The sequence below is a fragment of the Suncus etruscus genome, chromosome 3, assembly GCF_024139225.1.
Source record: "Suncus etruscus isolate mSunEtr1 chromosome 3, mSunEtr1.pri.cur, whole genome shotgun sequence".
In the NCBI taxonomy this organism is placed as follows: Eukaryota; Metazoa; Chordata; class Mammalia; order Eulipotyphla; family Soricidae; genus Suncus; species Suncus etruscus.
The window spans coordinates 82,305,828-82,330,571 of record NC_064850.1 but is presented as its reverse complement, the minus strand read 5'-3'; the positions used below and the strand labels follow the sequence as shown (position 1 = coordinate 82,330,571).

The window sequence follows — 24,744 nt, the reverse complement described above, 5'->3', positions numbered from 1 at the left end:
GATAAAAAGATGACCCATATGGGACATCTTTGGGATTATTCACCCAATATCTATTTCATAAAGAATTAATATCTAAGATACATAGGATACTAGTATAGCTTAACAAGAAAAAATCCAACCCAATCAAAAAAATGGGGAGAAAAAACTGAACATAAATATGTATTCCAAGAAGAAATATATATGTTCAAGAAAACACATGAACAATGCTCCACATCATTAATCATCAGAGAGATACAAACCAAAACAAAATGTGATATCACTTTACACCACAGAATTGGCACACATGAAGGACAAGAACAACCAGTGCTGATGCATACGCATAGAGAAAAGGACTATGTACTGCTGGTGGGAATATAGACTGGTCCAATATTTGAAGAAAAAATAGAAATTTAAAAAAATATAAATTATGGGACCAGAGAGATAGCATAGCAGTAGGGCATTTGCCTTGCATGAGGCTGACTGTGTTTCCTGACATCCATATGATCCCCCAACCTGCCAGGGGAGATTTCTGAGTGCAGAGCCAGGAGTAACCGTTGAGTGTCGCGGGGTGTGGCCCAACAACCAACCAATCAATAAAGTTAAAAAAATGTTTAAAAAATATATATTGAGGGGCTGGAGAGATAGCATGGTGGTAAGGTGTTTGCCTTTCATGGAGAAGGACGGTGGTTCGAATCCCGGCATCCTGTATGTGCCTGCCAGGGGCGATTTCTGAGTAGAGAGCCAGGAGTAAGCCCTGAGCACTGCCGGGTGTGGACCCCCCCCCAAAAAAAAAACAAAGCAAAATCAAAAAGTATAAATTGAGCTTCCATTTGTCCCATCAATACTGCTCTTGGGAATATACCCTAGGATCCCCAAAACACAACGCAGAAAAAGTATCTACACTTCTATGTTCATTGCAGCACTACTCATAATAGCCAGAATCTGAAAACAACCCAAGTGCTTGAGAACAGATGAGTGGATAAAGACACCTACATCTAAGTCTACAACATTGGAATATTACATAGCTATTAGGAAAAATGAAGTCATGAAATTTGCTAATATATGAATAGTCATGGAGAGCATCATGCTGAATAAAATCAGTCAGAGGGAGAGGGACACACATGGCATGATCATACTCATCAGCAGGATATAAGAAACAACCCATAGTATGAGAATAATGCCCAAAGAAAATGGAAATGTTGAATGGAAAATTATGTAAAACAGAAAGGACCACTATGACATAATTGTTGGACATGTTCACTCTGGACAAAAATTGGGAATTGAAAGAAAGTAAAGTTATATGAATGATATTCCTTCATTATCAGTATTGTAAACCATAATGCCTAAAATGACAAAAAATGAATGATATCCCCTCATTATCAATATTGTAAACCATAATGCCTAAAATTATAAAAGGAGAGAAAAAGAAAGAGAGAAAAAGAGAGAAAGAGAGAGAGTTGATTGTCATAGGGTCAGGCTAGGAGTGGAGGTGTGTTTGGTTTATGGGAGAGTAATAGGAAAATTGGTAGTAGAAAATGAACAATGGTGAATGGTTGGGTATTGGAATATTGTATGATCAAAACTGTTTTTAGTTTTTAATTTCAATGGAAATTTAGCATCCAGATAAAAATGCAACTTAAATATAAAACAAACTTTGGGTTTTCAAAATTAAGTATGACACAAAATAAAATTAATAATTTCTATTGAATTGTGTTGGCATAATTATCTTTTTTAAGTTTTCTATATGGGGTGCCTTTACTTCCTGACAAGGCTAGAGTCCTACCTATTAAATTAGCTCTTTAAGCCCCAGAGAATAAGTTTTGATCATTTATTCTTCATCAAAAGCAACATATTTCAAACATATCATATAATACAAATAGTTATTGTCACATATTAATATTTTGTAAAAAGTGATAATTTATTTATTTAAATGTTAGTGGCATAAACTATTTGGGATTTTTTTGTTTGCTTGTTTCGGTTTTAGGGCCACACCCTGTGACGCTCAGGGGTTACTCTTGTCTATGTGCTCAGAAACTGCTCCTGGCTTAGGGGACCACATGGGACACCAGGGGATCAAACCACGGTCTGTGCTAGGCTAGCATGGGCGAGGCAGATGCCTTACTGCTTGCACCACAGCTCCAGCCTCACTATTTGTTATTTTTTACAATTTTTGCCTCTGCTTTGATATTTATTAATTTGAGTATATATTTATAATTGTTTCATTACATTTTTATATGTTTTCATGAATCATTGTCATAGTTATAATTTTTCCTGGCAGAAAATAACAGGATATCAATTTTTATGGGGTTTATATCCAGAAGTTCTCAGGGATTCTGGGCTCAGTCATTGCTTATATTGGTGCTCACAAGACTATGTGGTGCCAGTGCTCAAAGCCAGAATTCCTGTATGCAAAGTACTCAGTCTTTTAATCTATATCTCTCTATATCCAATTTCTTTGGTGTATATTTTTTGAAGTCTTGAGGTTTTGAGTTGTATATGTTTTGAGCATCCAGTATTGCTCAGATCTTACTTTTGGCTCTGTACTAAGGGGTCACTCCTGGCAGATTTACGTGACTGGATAGTTTGGTGTGTATGAAAGGTAAGCCCCCTACCTGCTGTACTATATAGGTCCAGCCCCAGGGCTTCCAATTTTTTTTAAAAAGATTATCTCAATAAATAAAACAGTTAATATTTAGTTAATATTTTCATTTTTAGATTCTTTAAATGAAAACAAATGATTAATTTTAGAATGTTTCTTTTTAAAAATACATGCACTTACTATTATAATTTTTTGCTAAGATACTTTTTAAAATATTTTCTTTTCTTTTTTTTTTGTTTTGTTTTGTTTTGTTTTTGGGTCACAATATGCAGAGCTTAGGGGTTACTCCTGGCTTTACGCTCAGAAATCGCTCCTGGAAGGCTCAGGGATTATATAGGATGCCGGGATTCGAACCACCATCCTTCTGCATGCAAGGCAAACACCCTACTCCATGCTATCTCTCCAGCACCTAAAATCTTTTCTTTATTGTTTTAATTAACATATCCGTACAACACTGTTAACACTTATGATCTTGATATATACGTTTTGCACTCTCTCACCACCAATGTGCCTAATACACTTAACCCGTACCTCTGCTATTTCTAGTCCATTTCTTCATCCCCTCTACCTCATTCCCCAACTTTCATTTACCCACCTCCATTTGGTAATCTGTTTTGTCATTGTTATTATCTACTTTCTTACTTTCTTTCATACGTATAATTGATAGATTAGGCACTTTCCCTTCTCTACTTGACTTATTTTATTTAAAACGATATCCTCCAGTTATATCTAAGTTGAGGGGAACTGAAAGCTTTTTATCATACTTTATAGCTGCAGAGTATTCAATTGTGTATATATGCCACAGCTCCTTTATCCATTTACCTATCATAGGATTTTGAGTTGCTTCCATATCCTGGCTATTCTGCTAAGTGTTTTTATGTTCTTGAGATAGATATCTAAAAGGTTTATTACTGGATTATGTAGAAGTTCTATTATGAACCTCTTAAAACAAGTCTTTATACTATTGTTCATAGAAACTGAACCAAATGACTTTTCCTCCAATAGTACAAGAGGGTTACTATAGATTTTTAGAAATGAAGAACATGTATGCATTTATATTATTTTGCTTCTCTAGATTACCCTTGTCTTTCTCCCTTTAAACTTGTTCCCCTTTAGTTATAGTGAAAACTATTAAAATTAAATTTATAATAAAGTCTTTTTTAAAGATTTAGATATTTATTAAAAGAAAATGACAATAACTCATGTTTTCTTCTTTTCTCTTTCTTTTAAAGATAGTGTTTTTAGAAGAAGCATCTCAACAAGAAAAGCTGGCAAAAGAATGGGGCTTCAAGCCATGTGAGATAAGAGAACTTAGCCACCAGTAAGTTATAGCCTTCTTTCATATTGCTGTATATCATCTCCAATGATAAAACAAAAAAACCTCACTTGAGAAAGAGACTTTAATTTTTTTGAAGAGTTTGGGAGAAGGATTAGGGATATAGAAAAAGAAAATGAAGAAAGATTTAAAAACATGAGGCTTCCATACCTTACTAATTTCTTGAGGAAATATTTGTTGAACTTTCTATCTGTAAGGACTTGGATGTGGAGGTGAAAATGATCTATAAAGTACCGTATTTTACGGTGTATAAGACGACTTTTGAAACAAAAAAAAAAAGTTAACCGAAAATCGGGGGTCGTCTTATACAACGAGTATATCCCGAAAATGTTTCAATATGCCGCTAAACGAAACAAACAAACAAACAAAAAATCAGGCCACAGAGTTTCCAAATCTTTTTCTTGGGGGCTCCCAAACAGTACTCAGGAGATCTGGGGCCACTTCTGGCAAAACCCAGCTAACCGTATTGGTGATTCAGTGCTAGGGTCCGAGGATGGGGTGTTGTTTGGTTCATGTAGTGGGGAAGATTAACTGATGCCAACAGGGAATTGCCAGAAAAGGTGCCTATGATAAGGGACCAATCACTGCAAGACTGCTCGGACTGCCTCTCTAACTCAGCCAATCAAAGCAGGCCTTTTAAGCATGCAAATTAGACAATGTTCTGGACCCAAATCTACACTGTAAAAAGCCTGCTCAGACTGGCCAGAGTCAGAGAGGAAGTCTATTACAGTATAACCTTTGAACCTTTGCTTGTTGTGATTGGCTCACTGTGGTACATACAGTTGTAGCACAGAAACGTTCTGTCTGATACAGCAAATACAGGCCTAAACCTATGTTTTAACTGCAAAATTAGGGGGTCGTTTTATATGCCCAGTCGTCTTATACGCTGGAAAATATGGTACTTGTTTTCATGGACTTTGTAAATTTTGGAAACATAGAATATGAACACGTATAGAGATAAAAAGTAGGGCAGTGATATTGTAATATTTTCTGTAAAGAAAGTAGAGCATGACAGAGGTTGTCTATTGAAGGAGAGTAGAGAAGGATTTGAAAGTGCTAACTGACAACATGGTTATAGAATTGTCTCCAAAAGTGCATCTGAGCTATGATTTTATGTTCTGTCAAGCAACTGTCAACTTATTTTAATTGTACAAAAATGTGGCTTTTAAAATAATTTTTATTGAGACCCATGTGAATTACAATTCTCTCACAGTTATATTTATAGAAAATTGTGGTTCTTTTTCTTGTGATTTGTCCACTCTCTTCATAGCCTGTTGATTTGTTTTATAATACAGAAACACTTGAAAATATTTTTATTGAAGTATTGAGATTTATAATTATAGTAATTATGCTTTCATTTCTACATTATTCTAGTACTACACACATCAATAGAAAGCCTGTTTTCTTCTACCATTGTTCCAAAAACTTCTTTCAAACCCTTTCTCCTATAGAAATATGTTTTTTTAGTTCAAAGATTTTTCTTTGTTTTAGGCCATGTATGTTTCCAAAGTCAATAAAAATAATTTGAGCTGGAGTAACAGCACAGCTGATGGGGCTTTTGCCTTGCATGCAGCTGAGCTGGGTTTGATCCCCAACATCCCATGTTGTCCCTTGAGCCTTCAAGGAGCAATTTTTGAACACAAAGCAGAAGTAACTCCTGAGTGCTGTAGGATGTGGCCCCAAAGCAAAAACCAACAAAAATAAATAATTTTATTCTGAAAACATTATTTTTGTAACTTGGGAAGTAACTATCATAAGATAGTGGTACAAACACCAAAGTTGGATACAGAACACCCTTCTTCAACCCTCACACAGCAAATTTACAGCTGTTAGGTGTAAAGAAAGTAACTTCCCTTAATGAAACTTATCTTCTAGGCTGTTCAGTAAAGGGTTGAACTCTAGGTGATTGTAGATGCTTCAACAACTGTGTTCTGTACACTGGATTACTCCTAGTACTTTGAGGCAAGAAGTCCAGAGTTCAGAAAGAAGTTTATCCAAGTGCAATTGTTCTAATAGTAATAGTTTAATGCAGTATTAGTTTATTGGGGGGAGGGGCAATCAGGTGGTAACAGTGATTGAACTCAGGTTTCATGCATATAAAGTATATATTTTGCTGCTGAGCCATATCTGAATCACTTAATTTAAAAACAACAAAACAAAATTTAATTTTTAGAATTCAAAATTAAAATGAGAATGAGGCCCAGAGAGATAGCACAGCGGCGTTTGCCTTGCAAGCAGCCGATCCAGGACCAAAGGTGGTTGGTTCGAATCCCGGTATCCCATATGGTCCCCCATGCCTGCCAGGAGCTATTTCTGAGCAGACAGCCAGGAGTAACCCCTGATCACCGCCGGGTGTGGCCCAAAAACAAACAAAAAAAAAAAAAAGAGAGAGAATGAACAATGGTGTGCAGATCAATTAAGCTATACTTATATAGTCATTGGGTTTCTATTGATGGGGAAGAGTTTTATTTATAATGAGAAATAGCACATATTTAAAGCAATTGGCTTGTATATAGTCTATTCCAATTAGATCCCTGGCACCACATGTAATACCCTGAGAACTACCAGGAGTGAGCCCTCCATACAAACCAGGAGCAATCCCTGAACATTGCCAAGCATGGTTCAAACTATTTCCTCTTTACTCCTATAACCCCCAAAATGTGGTGCATGCTTTGTTATGTAGATATACAGGGGCACTCTTTCTTGGGTTCTTATATTTCCCACTGAAGATTTAAAACATGAAGTGGATGGATTTACTTTAGTGGAAGCTGCAATTTGCTATGGCAATTATGATAACGATAAAATAAAATGAAAAGTGGAGTATTATTGCCAATCTCTTTTCCCAAGCTCTTTCCTCAGCCCTCCACCTGTCCTGAAAACTGCCCGTCTATAATCCCATCATTTTTTTTTTTTTTTGGCTTTTGGGTCACACGCGGCAGCGCTCATGAGTAACTCCTGGCTCTACCCTCAGAAATCGTTTTTTGGGACCATATGGGATGCTGGGATTTGAAACACTGTCCTTCTGCATGCAAGGCAAACACCTTACCTGCATGCTATCTCTCCGGACCCCTTCCATCCCATCTTAAGTGTGTCATTCAAGTATAAACCAAAGTTTATACTTTGGTTCTTGATATCAACCAGAACCTTCTAAGTTGCCAGTGTCACCACCAATCCTTTCCCCCCAAGTTCCTCTCTCAACCCAATTCCTGTCCCAACTCTCTGACATTCTGCCCTTTTCTTTACAAACTGTGCAGACATGAAGACATTTTAGCTTATATATAATATTTTCAGGCAGATAGGCCCTAACACTTTTTTCTTTTAGACATTAACAACCTCAAAACTCAGTCCACCTAACTAATGAATTAGTTGGCAATTTTTCTTAAACTTACATAACCTCAAATATTTAAGAAAATTGTTTACAAGGGATATATACTTCTAGCTACTTTTCTATAATCAATTCAAAAGATCACTTTCTTAAGTAATGGGGAACCTGAAATTCCATTATTTCAATCTACTAAATGCAAAGAACAATGGGGGGAACTATGGAGAAAATGGCAATTGGAGATATGGAGTGAAACCTAGGTAAATTTTCAAGCCAACAAAAGGCCTGAGTTTTGTAGATGAGGACCTACAAACAATACTCAATGTTTTAGCAACAAAAATAAAGGAGGTTCTAGCTTGTGAAATTAAACGATATATATATGAACAATTCAACCAACTCAAAATAGAACTCTTTCAGAAGATGAGAGAATCTATATAAATAGAATTGAAGAAACTAAACATGTTAACAAGAAATAGTCACAGAATTACATAGGTGGAGAACTATATAGATGAACTTGAAGACAAATACAGCCAGCATTGATAAAGACATCAAAAGAGAACAGAGGAAAAAAATGGAAGAAAATGTAAGGTACTTAATAAAAAAAGAAATGAGTTATATACCAGAAGTGGAGGGAAAAAAGAAAGGGGAAAAATAAGTAGTGAGAGAGATGAGAGCAGAAAATATCCCCAACTCTAAAAGAGGCTGGTGTACAAATCCAAAAGGCAAGAAGAGTGCCAAACAAAACAGACCCGAACAGAACAACAATAAGACATATAGTAATCTAAATGTCAAAAATAAACAAAGCAGCAAGGGAGAAGAAAAACCTTAAGTATAAAGGAAAGAACGTAAGAATCAAAGCAGATCTTCTACTTGAAACAGTCCAGGCAAAAAAATAGTGGGGTAAGATATTCTATAAACATTTAGTAATCAAGATTTTTTAATGTAAAGATGAATTTGCCAAAATAATATTTTCCTTTACAGTAGACTTTTCTGGGTATTTATGTAGTTTTATTTTTAAAGCAAAAAAAAAAATATCCCCAAGAATAAAAGTCTGGGACTGAATGGGTTTATGGGTGAATTGTATCAGACATTCAGAGAAGAGCTACTACCATTTATCCTTAGACACTTCAAAAAATATCCCAGAGATTGGAATCCTCCCTAATATTTTATATGAAGCTAAAATTACACTCATCCCCAAAGATGACAAAGATAGTATCAAGAAATAAACTACAGAGCAATTTCACTGATAAACATTGATACAAAAATCCTTAACAAAATCTTAGCAAACCAAATCCAACAACACATCAAAAAGATTATATATCATGACCAAGTCAGTTTCACTTCAGGAATGTTAGGATGGTTCAAAATATGAAAGTCAATCAATGCCATACACAGCAGTAAATAGAAGGATAAAAAATACATGATAATATTAATATATAATAATATTAAAAAGAATTTTACAAGATCTATCATCTATTCATGATTAAAACCCTCAGCAAAATAGTTGTGAAAAGAACAGCCTCAAATAGTAAAGGCTATCTATAAAAATCTTATAACCAATATTATTCTTATGGCAAAAGCTGAAAGCATTCCCACTAATATCAGGCACTAAGCAAGGATATCCATCATTTCCATTCTTATTTAACATAATATTAGAACTCCCAGCAGTAGCAGTCAGTCAAGAGAAGAAAATCAAAGGAATCCAAATTGAAAAAGGAAATCTAACTATCTCTATTTACAGATGACATTATGATACATATTGAAGACCCAAAGAATCACAATAAAGCTCCTAAAAACAATAAATCAATGCAGTAAAGTAGTCAGCTATAAAATCAATATGCAAAAGACAACTTCATTCCTTTATTACAAATAATGGTTCAGAGGAGAGAGATCAAAGAGTCTATCCCATTTAAATAGTGTCCAAAACTATCAAGTACCTAGGAATCAATCTAACAAGGGAGGTGAGAAACCTATATTAAAAGACTTCAAAACCTTTAGAAAGAAATTGAAGAAGAACTTGAGGAATGAAAGAATATTTCATGCTCTTGGATTGGAAGAATCAATATTATCAAAAATGACCATCTTACCTAAACTACTATATAGATTCAAAGCAATTTTTATCCAAATTCAGACAACATTCTTCACTTATTTAAGACAATCAATTATAAAGTTTATGTGAAACCATAAAAGACCTAGGATAGCCAAATTCATACTGAAAAACAATAAACTGGGAGGCATTTCATCACCTAACTTGAAGCTCTTCTACAAAGCCATAGTGAGCAAAACAGGATGTTATTGGAACAAAAATAGATTTTCAGACCTAATATCAGTCCTGGAGATGCTCAGAGATTCATATACAGTACCCAGGATATGAATCACTTTTGGGCACATTCCAGGAAAATGCCGTAGCCCATAATATTGCTTTAGTCAATCACTCTGTATTTGAAGTTTCAAGTAAGTGTTCACAGATCAAACAGTCCTTACATGACAGTGGTTGAATTTGTGGATAACAAACTATGGTTTTTGGAGGGCTTAATATATAGGTGCTGAAATTACTAGGGTCCTAAAACCAATCTCCCATGACTATCAATGGATGTGTTAGGAATAATTTTAAGTTATATGTGATTTTTCAGCTGCAGGGGGATTGGTGTCTTTAATTTCTGCGCTATTAATGCCAACTATAGTTGTACATAATGAGCTATAACTTCACCTGTAACTTTACCCATCTATATTGTGTCATAATGTGGTATCTATAATAAATCTTGAACTATAACTTTGCTTATCTAAGTATTTATTATGACTAAGTATTTCACAATGCTTCTTTTAGAGGCAACACCCATGGATCAGTCCTGACTTTCCCCTCATAAAATACTCCTGGCAGTGCTCTTTGGGGACCATATATGGTGCCAGGGATCAATCCTCGATTAGCTACATAGAAAACAAGTGACCTACCAGATGTTCTATTACTCCAGTTCTCCCTATACTTTTTATTTCCTAAGAAAAATTGATTCTTTCTCTGCACATAATTTATAATTCAGATGCAATTAATCTTTGCTCTTCTGTTATAGTCTAAAGACTTTGGACCCAAAATCATTTCCTTTACTTCTTTTATCTTTCATGCCTTAAAAATATCCTGGAGTTTTTCCTACATGAAAAGAAGATATAATTTTTATTCTCTCCCTATATTATCTTTTATTGTTTTGGGGCCTAACTAATATTGGTACTCAGGGATTACTCCTGAATCTATGTTCAGGGTCATTCTATATTGTACTTAAGGGACTACATGGTGTGTCAGGAATCAAATATGGGTTGACCTCATTCAAGGCTGTCCTTACTGGGTTCCACTACTTTTCCAGTCCCATCTTTCTATTCTAAAAAAAAAAAAAAAAAAAAAAAAAAGAATATATCTTATAAATAAAATACATTTATAAATCTTTTTTTGTTTTGTTTTGTTTTGGGGTCACACCCGGCGGTGCTCAGGGTTTACTCCTGGCTGTCTACTCAGAAATAGTTCCTGGCAGGCACGGGGGACCATATGGGACACCGGGATTCAAACCAACCACCTTTGGTCCTGGATCAGCTGCTTGTAAGGCAAACGCCGCTGTGCTATCTCTCCGGGCCCCAAATTTATAAATTTTATAAGCTTATAAATGTATTAGATAAACTTATAAATTTGTAAGATAGACATACATTTTAAGTCATTCTCTTAAGAAATGTAGGAAATCAGGATCTTATTTTATGCAGTTTTAACATTTCAGTAGAAGAAAGTTTTATTTGTGAAAATATCTGCATACCAGTCAAGTATTAATAGTAAAGATAGCAGCACAAGTTCATGTCATTTTTAGGAGTCCTTAGATTAATATGCAGATTATATAATTATATTAATTTCACCACCAAATATTTTCAAAGGGAGCTTTCTTTTATATATATATATAATTTTTATTTTAACCATATTGGCTTACATATCTTTCACAGTAGTATTTTAGGTACATATTAACATTAAATCAGGGGAATTTCCATCACCAAATTTGTCCTCCTTCTACCCCCATTCCCATCTTGCATCCCATATAACCCACCCTCACCCCCCAGGCTGCTAGACTAAGTCCCCTCTGTGTCTAGCTTACTACTTGGTGATCATTTATCTATTTGGTCCTGGTACCCTCAAAGGGAGCTTTCTATCTAGTAATACTTCCTCTATGTTCATAGCTCTTTCCTCAGAACCTAGAACAATCATAATTTATATTAAAGTTCAAATAGTATTTATATAAAAAGTACATAGTCCAGATGAAATCAAGTATGCCCTTAATTGCTTAAAAATGAGAACTTTCACTGTCCTTAATACCTCTGTACACTTGTTGTATAGTGTATTATGCAAACTTAGTTTTGTTCTTTATCATTGAAATCTGTCTCTACCAACTTCGAGGGTTACCTATACTGAGAAAATTTTTATATCAGAATTGTATATTTAAAAGTTTTATGAAGACTAGAGGGTGAATTCTTGTAAAAAAATATTTTTGTTGAGGAGATTTAAAATATTATTAATGGTAGTTTTATGCATACATCATTCTAAGAAAATATGTACCATCATAAGGCCTGCTTCCCTCCATCAATATACCACTGTTTTCTTCCATCACTCCCTAACTGTCACAGCTCCCTCATAGAATCAGTTTTTTTGACCCATTGTTAAAGGTCTTACTAGGTAATGACATCACTTCCTGAAAAAGAACTTTTCTTGTAAATTCTCTGCCATAGGTTCAGCTTCACATATTCAAAATCTTACTTTCTTCTTCTTTGATTCTTCAAACTCAAAGTAAAAGTTCAAGTTCTTTCCCTTGTATTTATCTTTTATTTATTTATTTATTTGGTTGCTTTTGGTTTTGGGGCACACCCAGTGATGCTCAGGGTTTACTCCTGGCTATGTGCTCAGAAATGGCTCCTGGCTTGAGGGACCATATGGGACACTGGGGATTGAACCCAGGTCAGTCCTGGGTCAGCTGCATGCAAGGCAAACATCCTACCACTGTGCTGTTGCTCTGGCCCCATCTTTTATTTTTTTACCTATATTTTTATTATTAAACTCATGTTTGGAATGTTGAAAGTATATCTCAACACATTAGAGACATCTTCCTAAACCCAAAGTTCAAAATCTAAACAACAAAAAATTATTTTCAGTATTCTATACCTTTAGGATGCAGAGTAATAAATGAACTTATTCTTACTAAATTTAGTATGGTCATGCTTCATTTAACAATAGTCAAATATTATAAGAAGTGTATCATTGAGAGATTTCGTCAAATGTAATAGAAGATAAATATAGGAACCTAGGTGATATAATCTACTGTACACCTTGACTATGTGATATGATCTCTTTTTTAAATATATATTATATATAGAATAGAATAACAAGGAATAATTAACTTAAACTTTAAATTTACTAAAATTTTAAAATAGCTGGAATTGGGGCCAGTGAGGTGGCGCTAGAGGTAAGGGTCTGCCTTGCAAGCGCTAGCCAAGGAAAGGACCACAGTTCGATCCCTCGGTGTCCCATATGGTCCCCCAAGCCAGGGGCAATTTCTGAGCGTGTAACCAGGAATAACCCCTGAGCATCAAACGGGTATGGCCAGAAAAAACAAAAAAAAAAAAAAAAGCTGGAATCTACAATCTACTTAGTCACATACAGCTCTGGTTACTTTTTCTTTCTTTTTTTAATTAATATCTTTATTTAAACATCTTGATTAAAAATATGATTGTATTTGGGTTTCAGTCATGTAAATAACACCCCCTTTTATCTCTTAGGATCCGATTGATTGTATAATGCTCTATTCTTGACTTCATTAAATGATGTATCACTATACTCAAGACCTTTCTAAGAACACCTTATTTATTTATTTATTTTTCATTTTTGAAACACATCCACTGTGCTTAAAGCTTACCCTGACTCTGCTCAGGGATCAGTTTTGTTGAGCTTGACATGAGATGCTATGAAATGCCAGGGATCAAACCTGGGTCTGCCACATTCAAGGCAAGCATCTGTTGTACTATCTGTCCAGACCTTTTAGGTTTTAACAGTTCCCCATCTCTCTTGCAACCTCTTTTCTGTTTTTCTCTCCCTCCTCCACTCTTTTTCTTTTCTCTCTCACACACATACAAACTCACATATACACATCTTCCCTTATCCCTAATCTTCCAATAATTATAATTATATATATAATTATAATATATCTTATTTCTCTTTGAGAAATAACTAAATGAGTAATCCAAACTATAAATTTAGCCACATGAAAAATAAATGCTATCCTTCCTTATAAAATTCCAAAGGACCCAAGTATCCTGGTCAGTGACTATAGATGTAAAAAATTCTCATTTAACTTTCTTTTCTTAATGGCCCCATATTGTAGGCCCATTTAACACTGCCTTCTCATCACAAGTGCAAGTTACTCTGTTCCTTGTTCCCACAGTAAATAAACTATTCTGTTATAAGAAGAATAGTGAACCTAGAGTACTAGCCCTAGGATAAATTACTTGTTTGAGTCTTGGCACCAGTGCTAACAACATAAAAAAAAAAAAAAAAAAAAAAAGGTTCCATTTCTGAGCTTCTACTTTCTCATATGCCATTGAGGATAACTATTCTGCTCATAGGTTTAATGTGAACATTACATCCGACTATTCACTTTTTAGTATGCTCTCCTACCGAGGTACTTCATTTACACACATTTACTAGTACTCACAGCAGATCACTGGTGCTACTACCATCTCCATTCTACATAAGAGGAAACTGAGTCACAGGGAATTATTTACCATATTGAATATCTATTTCTGTTTTGTATGGGAACTGCAATTCAAATCAGTAAGTATGAGCCAAGAATATCTGTCCTTAGACTCTATGATCAACTGCCCATCACAAATGAAATGGCACATACAGAATGCTGGGTCCAGCTCCACATCATTATGTGCCACCAATAATATCAGTTGATGTCACCATCCTTGTTCTCTCCATTCTAGTTCTCAGCTTTTGAAAGTAAAACTATACAGTATTACCTTCTTTCACTGAAGTGCATGACTTGAATTGATGGAATAAGGAAGTCTTTGTAATGTCAAATTTTAATCAATGTTCCTTATTTCATAAATAAACTAGAAAACAAAAATGAATTAATCATTACTCAAGGTGATGACAGGGTGATGCATATATTCTTTCACAGAACTCAGTATGAGTTAGACATTTAATAGATATCAATGAACAACCAATCCAGTTAAGAGGGCCATTGAGTCTACATTTGTGCCCATTCTCTGTTTTTTTCTAATTTTTATTATAATACCATGATTTTTCAAGTTGTTCATGATACAGTTGTTTTAGGTATTAACTCTTCAAACACCAATTCTTACTACCAATTCTCTATTACCAGTGTCCCCAATCTCCCTCCCACTTTGTAGCCTGCCTTTGTGCAATCACAAATGAAAAATAATTCATATTGCTTGTTACAACACAAAGGCAAATAGAATTATCAAAACCTACATCAACACAGGCCAACTTAAAATGTTTGTTATATCTCTTTGTGGTGTTACCATTGGTGTCTAAGAATTTACTGGGATGTAGTTGAAGGTAGGTGAGCTTCCTGTGTTACTGTTCAGGCTCTTGAGGTTGGTTTCCCATCATACCTCCTGTGATATGACAGGGCTGACACTACTGTAAAATATTGAAGTGTTCTTCTACTGTGTATGACCATGTGGTGCAGGAATTATAGATCTAGAACTTGGAAGTTTGGCTTGGAAGTTTGATAAAGTTAAACCCCAGAGTTAGCCTGTTTCTGTTGGAGTGGGTCAGGGATAGGGTGTAGCATTGGATTGCTGTAGTTCATACAGAATGGGAAATTTTGTGCCTTGTCGCCTCCCCACATCCCCCTTTGTGAGAGGATCACAGAGTTATCAGCTATGACTAGACTACCTGAGAAGTATCAGAAGACATTATTTTCTTTTGGAACTTGGTGGAAGAGCTGGACTGCTTTTTTTCTGCCAGGAAGGTGGTGGTGGGTGGGGGATGCTGAGTTTTCTGGTGGTGAGGTAGGGAGGAGGGCTCAGACAAAACCCTTTCCAAAAAGACTCAAAGCATTCACTCCTGTAGCCTGATCTCACCTGAGAGGATTTAGCAGCTCTTGTTATTTGATTTCAGTCAGGGAACTAGGTTATTTCTGTTGGAGCATGGAGAGTGTGGCATTGGGCTCCATTCTGTTTCTTTCTCTTTTTCTTTTTTTTTGGGGGGGGGTTGTTTGATGCTCAGGGGTTACTCCTGGCTATGCGCTCAGAAATCGCTCCTGGATGGGGAAACCATATGGGACGCCGAGGAATCAAACCGCGGTCCGTCCTAGGTTAGCGCATGCAAGGCAAATGTCTACCGCCTGCACCACCGCTCCAGTTTCTCATTCTGTTTCTTATCTTCAGTTATCCTTAGCGATGAGTGTATTCCTCAACATTGCTCTAGAAGTCTTGACGATCACCCTTCTCATCGTTTTCTTTGTCACACAACCCCCCATTTATGAGAACAAAGTCATAGGATGAAAACAGTTTAATTTATTGTGACACTTATTCACTTATAGTGTAACTATCATTTTGCTTCTCTTCAGTGCTGCGAGTTTATTTGTTAATTTGTTTGGGGGCCACACCTGTCACTACTCTAGGACTATTCCCTGCTTTGTACTCAGGAATTATTACTTCCAGGGATCATGTGATGCAAGAGATCTCCTGAATCTCCTGCTCACAAAGCATGTACTCAGCCTGTTGAAACCTCTTCCAAACCTCAGTGTTGTAATCAGTGTTTTTCTTTCTTCATCTCTTGTTAACATCACATTAGCCTTTCCACCTTAAGGACTGTAATTCTCCTGTAGTGCTTCATGTATATTATTCCTTAGTTTCTAAATAATAGGAGGATTTACAGTTGTATGATTGCACCAGTTCTAAATCTGTGTAGGATGAACAATTAAATCATTGTTGAGAGAAAATGTGATTTAAAGATATGAAAAATGACTAAAGATGTTATTAACTTCTTTCCCTCTCATCTTAATTTCCAGTGAATTCTTCATGCCTGGGCTGGTTGATACACACATTCATGCCCCACAATATTCTTTTGCTGGGTGTAATGTTGATCTACCACTTTTGGAATGGTTGACCAAGTACACATTTCCTACAGAACAAAAATTTCAGAGCATCGACTTTGCAGAAGAAGTATATACAAGAGTTGTTGTAAGTATCCTGTTTGCAAATATTGGTGTACTAATGTTTTGTTACCTTAAAAATTTCCATTTCTTGGAGCAGATTAAAATGAGAAGCACAAGAAGTTAAGATTAGAATGAATTTTAGATTCCTTTCCTTCCTCCTCTTCTTTACAGTCCAATGTGTTTGTTATTGACTTCAATGTGTTTGTTGTTGACTTCACTTACATAGCTTCTTATGAATAAAGACAAAACCAATATAAATGCTGTTCTGAGGACCCTTTGAAATAGCTGTCTAACCTTTGGAAAATTCTGTGACTCATTTTCCCCATCTGTAAAAAGAGAAAAGGAGATAATAATAGTACCCACTTAGAGTATTATTATGATAATTTAACAAGCTAATATTTGTGAGGTTTTTAGAATATTGACTGACACATGGTGAAGGCTCTTATGTTTGCTTATAAAACACCCATGGAAATTTAAAATGAAAAATTTAAATTATAGTTAGTTGAATATCACATTGTATTAATAGCTCTGCCTGAAGGAAGAATAGAATGATCCTTATAGGATGTCATGTGGTAATTGGAAGAGCATGAACACCACTAGAGGGAACGATGGAGCTAGCTCAATCCTTGAGTTATGATTTATGCATACCGACTAAGTACTGAATACATCTTTATGCATATATATTTATGCATACCAGCTAAGTACTGAATATGTATTCCTCTTTCAAGAAAATCAGGTCCCGGGGCCGGAGAGATAGCATGGAGGTAAGGCGTTTGCCTTTCATGCAGAAGGTTGGTGGCTCGAATCCCCTGAGCCTCCCAGGATCGATTTCTGAGCATAGAGCCAGGAGTAACCCCTGAGCGCAGCTGGGTGTGACCCAAAAACCAAAAACCAAAAAAAAAAAAAAAAAAAGAAAAGAAAATCAGGTCCCTTTTTAAAGTCCAACTCTGCTAATTTCACTCAGCATCTAGAAAAACCATCGGCAGTTAATAATGTCAGCTGTGGGCCCGGAGTGATAGCACAACAGCGTTTGCCTTGCAAGCAGCCGATCCGGGACCAAAGGTGGTTGGTTCGAAGCCCGGTGTCCCATATGGTCCCCCGTGCCTGCCAGGAGTACAGCAGCCAGGAGTAACCCCTGAGCACCGCCGGGTGTGGCCCAAAAACCAAAAAAAAAAAAAAAAAAAAGAATGTCAGCTATAAATTTCTTATTACCTGAGCACTTCCTTTTGTTATTCAGCATATCTAGGTTTCATTTTTATTGTACCTTATAATTCTTCTCCCTCCAAGTTGATAACTGTAGTGGTAACAATGTCTCAAGCCTTATATGTGCCCTACTCATTCTGAAAGTTTTTCCAGTCTTGCATCATTCAATTATGAGAAATGCAAGCCAAGTGGTAAGTAACATTTGTACACTTATCCTGCTTAATTATAAATCCACAATAATAGTAGATTTACCTACTTCGTATGTATCTACATGACACTAAAAAAAGTGAGGACTGAGACTGAGAAGCTGATTGTGAAGTTGTTGATGCATTTTGTTGTGAATTGTAACTGCAATGATGCTTTTTATTCTCAAAATTTATTTCTACATTCATTATTCTAAAAAGTCTGTTAAATCTCATTAAATTGTGCAGAAGAAAATGAGACAGGAAATCATGACAATAGGAAAAAAGTGAGAAGAAAATAAAACCTAGGTGGCATCTATACCCAGAGGGTTAGTTCACTTTTTAAGTCTGTCACAAATTTGCCTAAAAGAGACTAGAAAGAGAGTACAGTGGGCAGAGCACCTGCTTTGCATGTGGCCAATCTGCGTTCAATCCCTGGCATTTCATATGGTCCCCCAAATACCACCAGGAATAATCCCTGAGCACAGGCCCAGGGATAACCCCTGAGTATCACTGGGTATATCCCTAAAACCAAATTTACCATAAAGTTTCCAGCAGCTAACCTGGAAAAGGAAGTAAGTTATGCATTTCGTGTTTGTGTAGATTATAAAATAAAATAAAATGATTTTTCAGGTAAAACACTGGTATTTTTCATAATGATTTTCTTAAAAATTATTTCACTGGGGATTGTCTTCCCATTGTAACTTTACCTTGTCCTCTTTCTTTGTATCTTTGTTCTCATAATAAAAAAAATTTTTTTTTAAATTATTCCAGGGGCCAGAGAGATAGCATGGAGGTAAGGCGTTTGCCTTTCATGCAAAAGGACGGTGGTACAAATCCCGGCATCCCATATGGTCCCCTGTGCCTGCCAGGGGCGATTTCTGAGCATAGAGCCAGGAGTACCCTCTGAGCGCTGCTGGGTGTGACCCCCCCAAAAAAAACAAAAACAATTATTCCACTGGGGATGGGTAGGTTAATTATCTGCACTTGGTCAAGCCCCAGTTACATTTCTGACACATTATGGTAACCCCAGCACTTCTGGTAATGATCGCCTGACCTCAGAATCAGGGATAAATCCTGAGCACAACTGGGTGAGGGCCCTATAAACCAAAGTAAATTAATTAATAGGTAAAATATATGCTAGTAAGTAGCTCTTGTTTGTTAAAAAATTCCAGTAAATCAAAACTAAATTATCCTTCTTTAAACATTACAAGTGTGGCGTAGGATTGTAATTTTAAATTGTACTAAACTAAAATAAAAATATTAGAGAAATTTAGGAATCAATAGATTATCCAGAAAAGTATTTTTGAGCCTTTTTCCAACCAAGGCCTCCTTTGGACCTTATTTCCTTCCTGCAATCCCCTGTCCTTCCAGATGGCCCCTAATCTCACCCTGACCCCACATTTATGTGATCTCACTTGTGCTGTGGCTGCCTTGCAGCAGAGGTCAGATATGACTCCTCATTGAGTGAGATTGATACAGATTATAGTCTAGAGTAAATCAATAAAGATGCCAAGAAAAACTAGTTGCAATTTTTTTCTCTTAATTAAATGAATATCACAGTTTGTGGGATTGCCCAAGATTGGCAAATAAATCTATCTATTGCCAAAGAGATATCAAGTCATAAGTACCTAGTGAAAAGAAAGGAATTTTAGCTGATGAGAAGTAATTTAATCTGGAGGCTGGAGAGATAGCACAATAATCAGGAGTAATTCCGGAATACCATTGAGTATGGTCCCCAAAGCCAAATAAAAAAAATAGCTCTCTTCTTCACAAATTGGAGGAGAAGTAAGGGAGGGTACCAAGACCAAACAGTCTTATGAACATCAAGTAGAAATAATAAATGATCAGACTTAAACACCAAATCCAAAGCCAACGACAACAGAATTGATACCCAATCTACAACAAGCTAGACACAGAGGGGACCACTTATACTAGCAGCCCCGAGGGGAGGAAGGATGAGGGGGATATGGGATGCATGCTGAGTATAGGGGTGGCGGGAGGACAAGATTGGTGGTGGGAATATCCCTGATTCAATGTCATTATGTACCTAATATATTACTGTGAAAGATTTTTAATCCACTGTGGTAAAAATAAAAATTTCTCAGAAAAAAATAGCTCTCTTCAAAGCTATTAAATAACTAAGGTAGAATTAGGGTCTGAGAAACCTGAACACAAAACAAAATGAAGAAGAAAAATGGCTATATTTTATTTGGAAATATAGGTGAGTTGGTGATGAGTTCAGGGGGTTCGGGTGCCATTCCAGATCTACTTGATTGCTGTTTGGAAAATGTGAAACATCCTATCTTAACAGCCAGGTATATTTTATTTCATGTGCAAAATATTTAAAAATTAGAAAATATTGTTGGTAAAGTTGCACTGTGAGTTTGTACAAATTATGTTTGAAATCCAACTATGAACAAATTTGTAAGCATGGTGGTTAAATAGAGATATTATTTTAAAAATAAAATATTGACATAAAATCTATATTTCCAAATTCTCTTAACTTCAACATCACTGGGGTCTCCTTTGCTTTTTTCAGCTATTGGCTGCAGGCGAATACAATACTGATGATACTGATGATGATCTATGATGATATTGATCTCTTCCACAGGGCATGTTCTTTCCTATTATTTTAAGCCCAAACGATTTTTCACCCTAAGAAATTCTCTTCTAATTTATTCTTTGATTCTTCCTTTCAACTGTTATTTATACGATTTATATATTTGAAGAGCTCTTGTCCTCTGACATGACATGTCATAGAAATTAGTGTGTATGTGTGTGTGTGTGTGTGTGTGTGTGTAATGTTTTCTTAATCCTGAGTTATGTTTGTTTTCTCATTTAAGTTTCTTTCTTTCTTTCTCTCTTTCTTTCTCTCTTTTTTCTTTCTTTCTCTTCTCTTTTTTCTCTTCTCTTTCTTTCTTTCTTTCTTTCTTTCTTTCTTTCTTTCTTTCTTTTCTTTCTTTTTCTTTCTTTCTCTTTCTTTCTCTCTTTCTTTCTTTCTTTTTTTTTTTTTTGGTTTTTTGGGCCACACCCAGCGGTGCTCAGGGGTTACTCCTGGCTGTCTGCTCAGAAATAGCTCCTGGCAGGCACGGGACCATATGGGACACCGGGATTCGAACCAACCACCTTTGGTCCTGGATCAGCTGCTTGCAAGGCAAATGCCGCTGTGCTATCTCTCTAGGCCCAGTTTCTTTCTTTCTGACCAGAGTTTTTCCCTCTATGCACCAAAGCTATTTTTCCAGATTCTCTCTTCCCCTCTTTATTCATTTTTCTTTTTTGCCACATCCTTCTTTGCTCAGGGATCACTTCTGGAATGTTCAGGAGATCTTATGGGATGCTGAGGATTGAACTTGAGTTGCCTGCATCTAAGGCAAATTCCTTGCCAATTATACTATCTCTTGAACCTTCTTCTTACTCTGATAGTAATTTTCCACTAGCATCTGCCAAACTTGGGATGAGCATTCATATTTAAGTATAACTCTCTAAGAAATTAATTAGAAAATCTGGGTAGAACAGTACACTGTATTATGGGATGAAAATAATTTTTTTGATCTCCAACATCACTGTGGAGATATCTTTCTTCTAGAATCTTTTGGTTCCACTAGGAAAGGGAAGGTGATTGAGGGACCATAGGTCAATCAGATTTTCACTTAACTCACTTACTCCCTTTTTACCTATGCCTTATCTTTTCACTTGAAACTTTTATCTTCTCCATGTTCTCTGGTTTTGACAAAAATTTTATATTCTCTGCAAGGGACAAATAAGAGGTGGTTGGTTGTTTCAACAAGAAGGTTTCCACCTGGGTTTAATGATCAGTATACAGTCTTTAGCTAGTTCCCTGTTTACAATTGCTTGCTTCTTTTCTCCTAAATTGCTTCCAGTTTCAAATCCATGTTGTTGTGGTTGTTTTTTTGTTTTGTTTTGTTTTGTTTTTGGCTTCTAGGAAGATGCAGAGATATTTTCTCTAAGTATACCTTCCCTTATGTTTTTCTTGTGAATTAATACTATTTTGGGGGGAAAGTGGGATTTAGGATACCATCTGTTCATCATGTTCATCATATTCATGACTTACTCATGGCTCTGTTTAAGGATCACTGCTGGTAGTACTTGGGGACTATACATGATGCAAGACATAGAACCAGGGTTGCCTCTTAATATTTTTTTGTTTATTGGATTGGTTTGGGGCCATACTTAGTACTGCTCTATGCTCTATGCCTCTGCTCCAGGGGAGGAGGGGAGTATCATTTAGTGACAGGAATAAAGTTTGAGTTTCCAGCATCTCTCTGGTCCCTGTCCTTTATTTTAGTGGATATTTTCTAAGAAAGGGAGATAACTACAAATGTGACCAATCTGCCAGGCTGCACTAGAAGTTTGTCTGAATCTCATTTATTCACTTCCAGTGCCATTAAATTTTGGCTATCCTTAAATAATCTGTAAAAAAAATAATGAATTCATTAACATCACATGTTAAAAATTCTATAACACAGAACTATGTGAATTTAGAAAATTTTAAGTATCAACTTCTCCAGCTAACACATTTAGAATAAAAATAGATTTGCCAATTACCTTTGCTGTGTTTCTTTTTAAAATGTCATATCTTTAAATAAAAATATTTTAAAATTAAGAACTGGAATTCTATTTTCATCTGTATTTGCCATGTGATTCTTCTGGGCACACACGATTCATGAGTTTATGTGGTTTATTTTTAGAGGAGAACACTAAAGAATGGAACAACCACAGCTTGTTACTTTGGAACAATTCACACTGACTCATCACTGCTTCTTGCAGAAATTACAGGTGAGGAGATGAAAGCACGGCCTGGCAACAACTTACACTTGTGAGCCATCCTGCCCTTTAATTGCTAAAATTTGAATATTGGATTTCCTCCCTCCCTCTGTCCCTCCCTTCCTCTCGTTCTTTCCTTCCTTCCTTCCTTTCTTCCTTCCTCCCTCCGTTTCTTCCTTCCATCCCTCCTTTCTTTCTTCCTTCTTCCTCCCTCCCTCCTTTCCTTCCTCCCTCCTTTCCTTTCTTCCTTCTTTTCTTCCTTCCCTCTCCCTTCCTTCCTTCATTCCTCCTTCCTTTCTTCCTTTTTCCTCCCTCCTTTCCTCCCTCCCTCCCTTCTTTTCTTCCCTCCTTCTTTCTTTCCTCCCTCCTTTTCTTTTCTTCCCTCCTTCTTTCTTTCCCTCCTTCCTTCCTTCTTTCTTCCTCCTTTCCTTCCTTCTTTCTCCTCACTTCCTTCCTTCCCTTCTTCCTTCCTCCCTTTCTTCCTTCCTTCTTTCCTCACTTCCTTCCTTCCCTCCTTCCTTCTTTTCTTTTCCTCCCTCCATTCCTTCCTTCCTCTCTCCCTTCCTTTCTTCCTTCTTTCTGCACTTCCTTCTTTCCCTCCTTCCTTCTTTTCTTTTTCCTCCCTCCATTCCTTCCTTCCTCTCTCCCTTTCTTCCTTTTTGTCCTTGAAACAGGCAGAATGAACTGTTTGATAACCACAGAGCAGTTGTTACTGGAGGCTTGACTTTGTGCAAAGCACTTTACATGGATTATGTCAGATCATCTGAAAACACCCTTGGAATTGGGTGTCAGATTGATAGTACAGTAGGTAGGGCATTTGCCTGGCACTCTGCTGGTCTGAATCCAATCCCCAGCATCCCATCTGATCCTCTGATCACCAACAGAGAAGGTGGTGAGCACAGGGCCAGAAGTAACCCTGAGCACTACTGGCAAAACAAACAAAAAACAAAACCCAAACCAACCCCCCCCCCAAAAAAAAACCAACAACAACAGAAAAACACCCTTGGAATTAGTAACATCCTCATATTCTAGATGGATAAATTTATATTCAGAGATGTTGTGCACTGTGATTAAATTATATACATAGTGAGCACAGCTGAGATAGGATTTAGATCAGTGATTCAAGGATTGATTCCCAGCACAGTGCTTAGTGCAGTAAATTATTCAGTAATACAATTTACACTACTACTTAGTGACTAAAGCAATTTATACAAAAATCCTAAAAATAAATATTGTTATTTCAGAGGGTACCAAGATAAGTCAAAAATGGGTAATTGAGGAAATCTATGGCAGAGGTATTTCAACTAGGCTTTAAAGGGAAGATTAATTGAGGAAAGAGAAAAAGATCTTGCATCTAATGAAAAGAATTTGTCAACATATAGGAATAGGAGGTAGTTTCAGGAAGTTTGGGGCAGAGGAGTTGAGGAGAGGCACATGGAATAGGTGAGGAGTTTAGACAAATGATATAGTAAAGATCAGCTTTTCTTGGGAGCAGAGTCAATATGGGGGTAAAGCACTTGCCTTAGATGAGGCTGACCCAGGGTTTATTCTGGCACCACCAAAAATTAGCCCTGCATACCACTGGACTGGAAGTCATCACAAAAACACACAAAAAACATAGATCAGTGTCTCTCCAACTGTGGCCTTCCTGTGGCCCTTGTCCTGTTGGAAGGTCACCTAATCTAGTGCTAAGCTCAACTACTTCCTTTCTTTTTTTTTTTTAGGTTTTATTTTCTCTTTATTTTATTTTATTTTTTATTATTTATGGTTTATAGTGACAATGAATGAAGGGCATTCCCACCACCAATGTTGTCCTCCCTCCACTCCTATTCCCAGCATGTCTCCCATATCTCCCTCCTTTACCCCCCAGACTACTAGTGTAACTGGTCTCCACTTTACAGCTTGTTGTAGATTGGGTATCTATTCTGTTGTCATTGACTTTGGGTTTGGTGTTCCAGTCTGGTCATTTTTTATTTGCACTACATGTTCATATGACTGGTCCTTGTATCATCATTTTCCCCCCTCAATTTATGAGACTGAATGATTCAAGTTATGCTATTCTGTTGAAGATAAAAAGGTTAAGGAAAAGAGAAGAAAAATTTGGTATCAATCCTTCCTTTCTTTTT

The 24,744-nt window shown here is 36.4% G+C and overlaps 2 protein-coding genes across 2 annotated transcripts in view; one reads left to right on the top strand and one right to left on the bottom strand.

Annotated features, from left to right (window-relative positions):
- The window catches only part of ABHD17B (abhydrolase domain containing 17B, depalmitoylase), a 584,428-nt gene that overhangs the window by 329,921 nt on the left and 229,763 nt on the right, over positions 1-24,744 (bottom strand). The window lies entirely within an intron of this gene.
- GDA (guanine deaminase) overlaps positions 1-24,744 on the top strand; it is a 96,632-nt gene that overhangs the window by 42,454 nt on the left and 29,434 nt on the right. Inside the window, exons 2-4 of the mRNA XM_049770966.1 lie at positions 3,811-3,899; positions 16,299-16,470; positions 22,543-22,630. Coding sequence (XP_049626923.1) covers positions 3,811-3,899; positions 16,299-16,470; positions 22,543-22,630 — 349 coding nt within the window. The remainder of the gene's footprint in view (positions 1-3,810; positions 3,900-16,298; positions 16,471-22,542; positions 22,631-24,744) is intronic.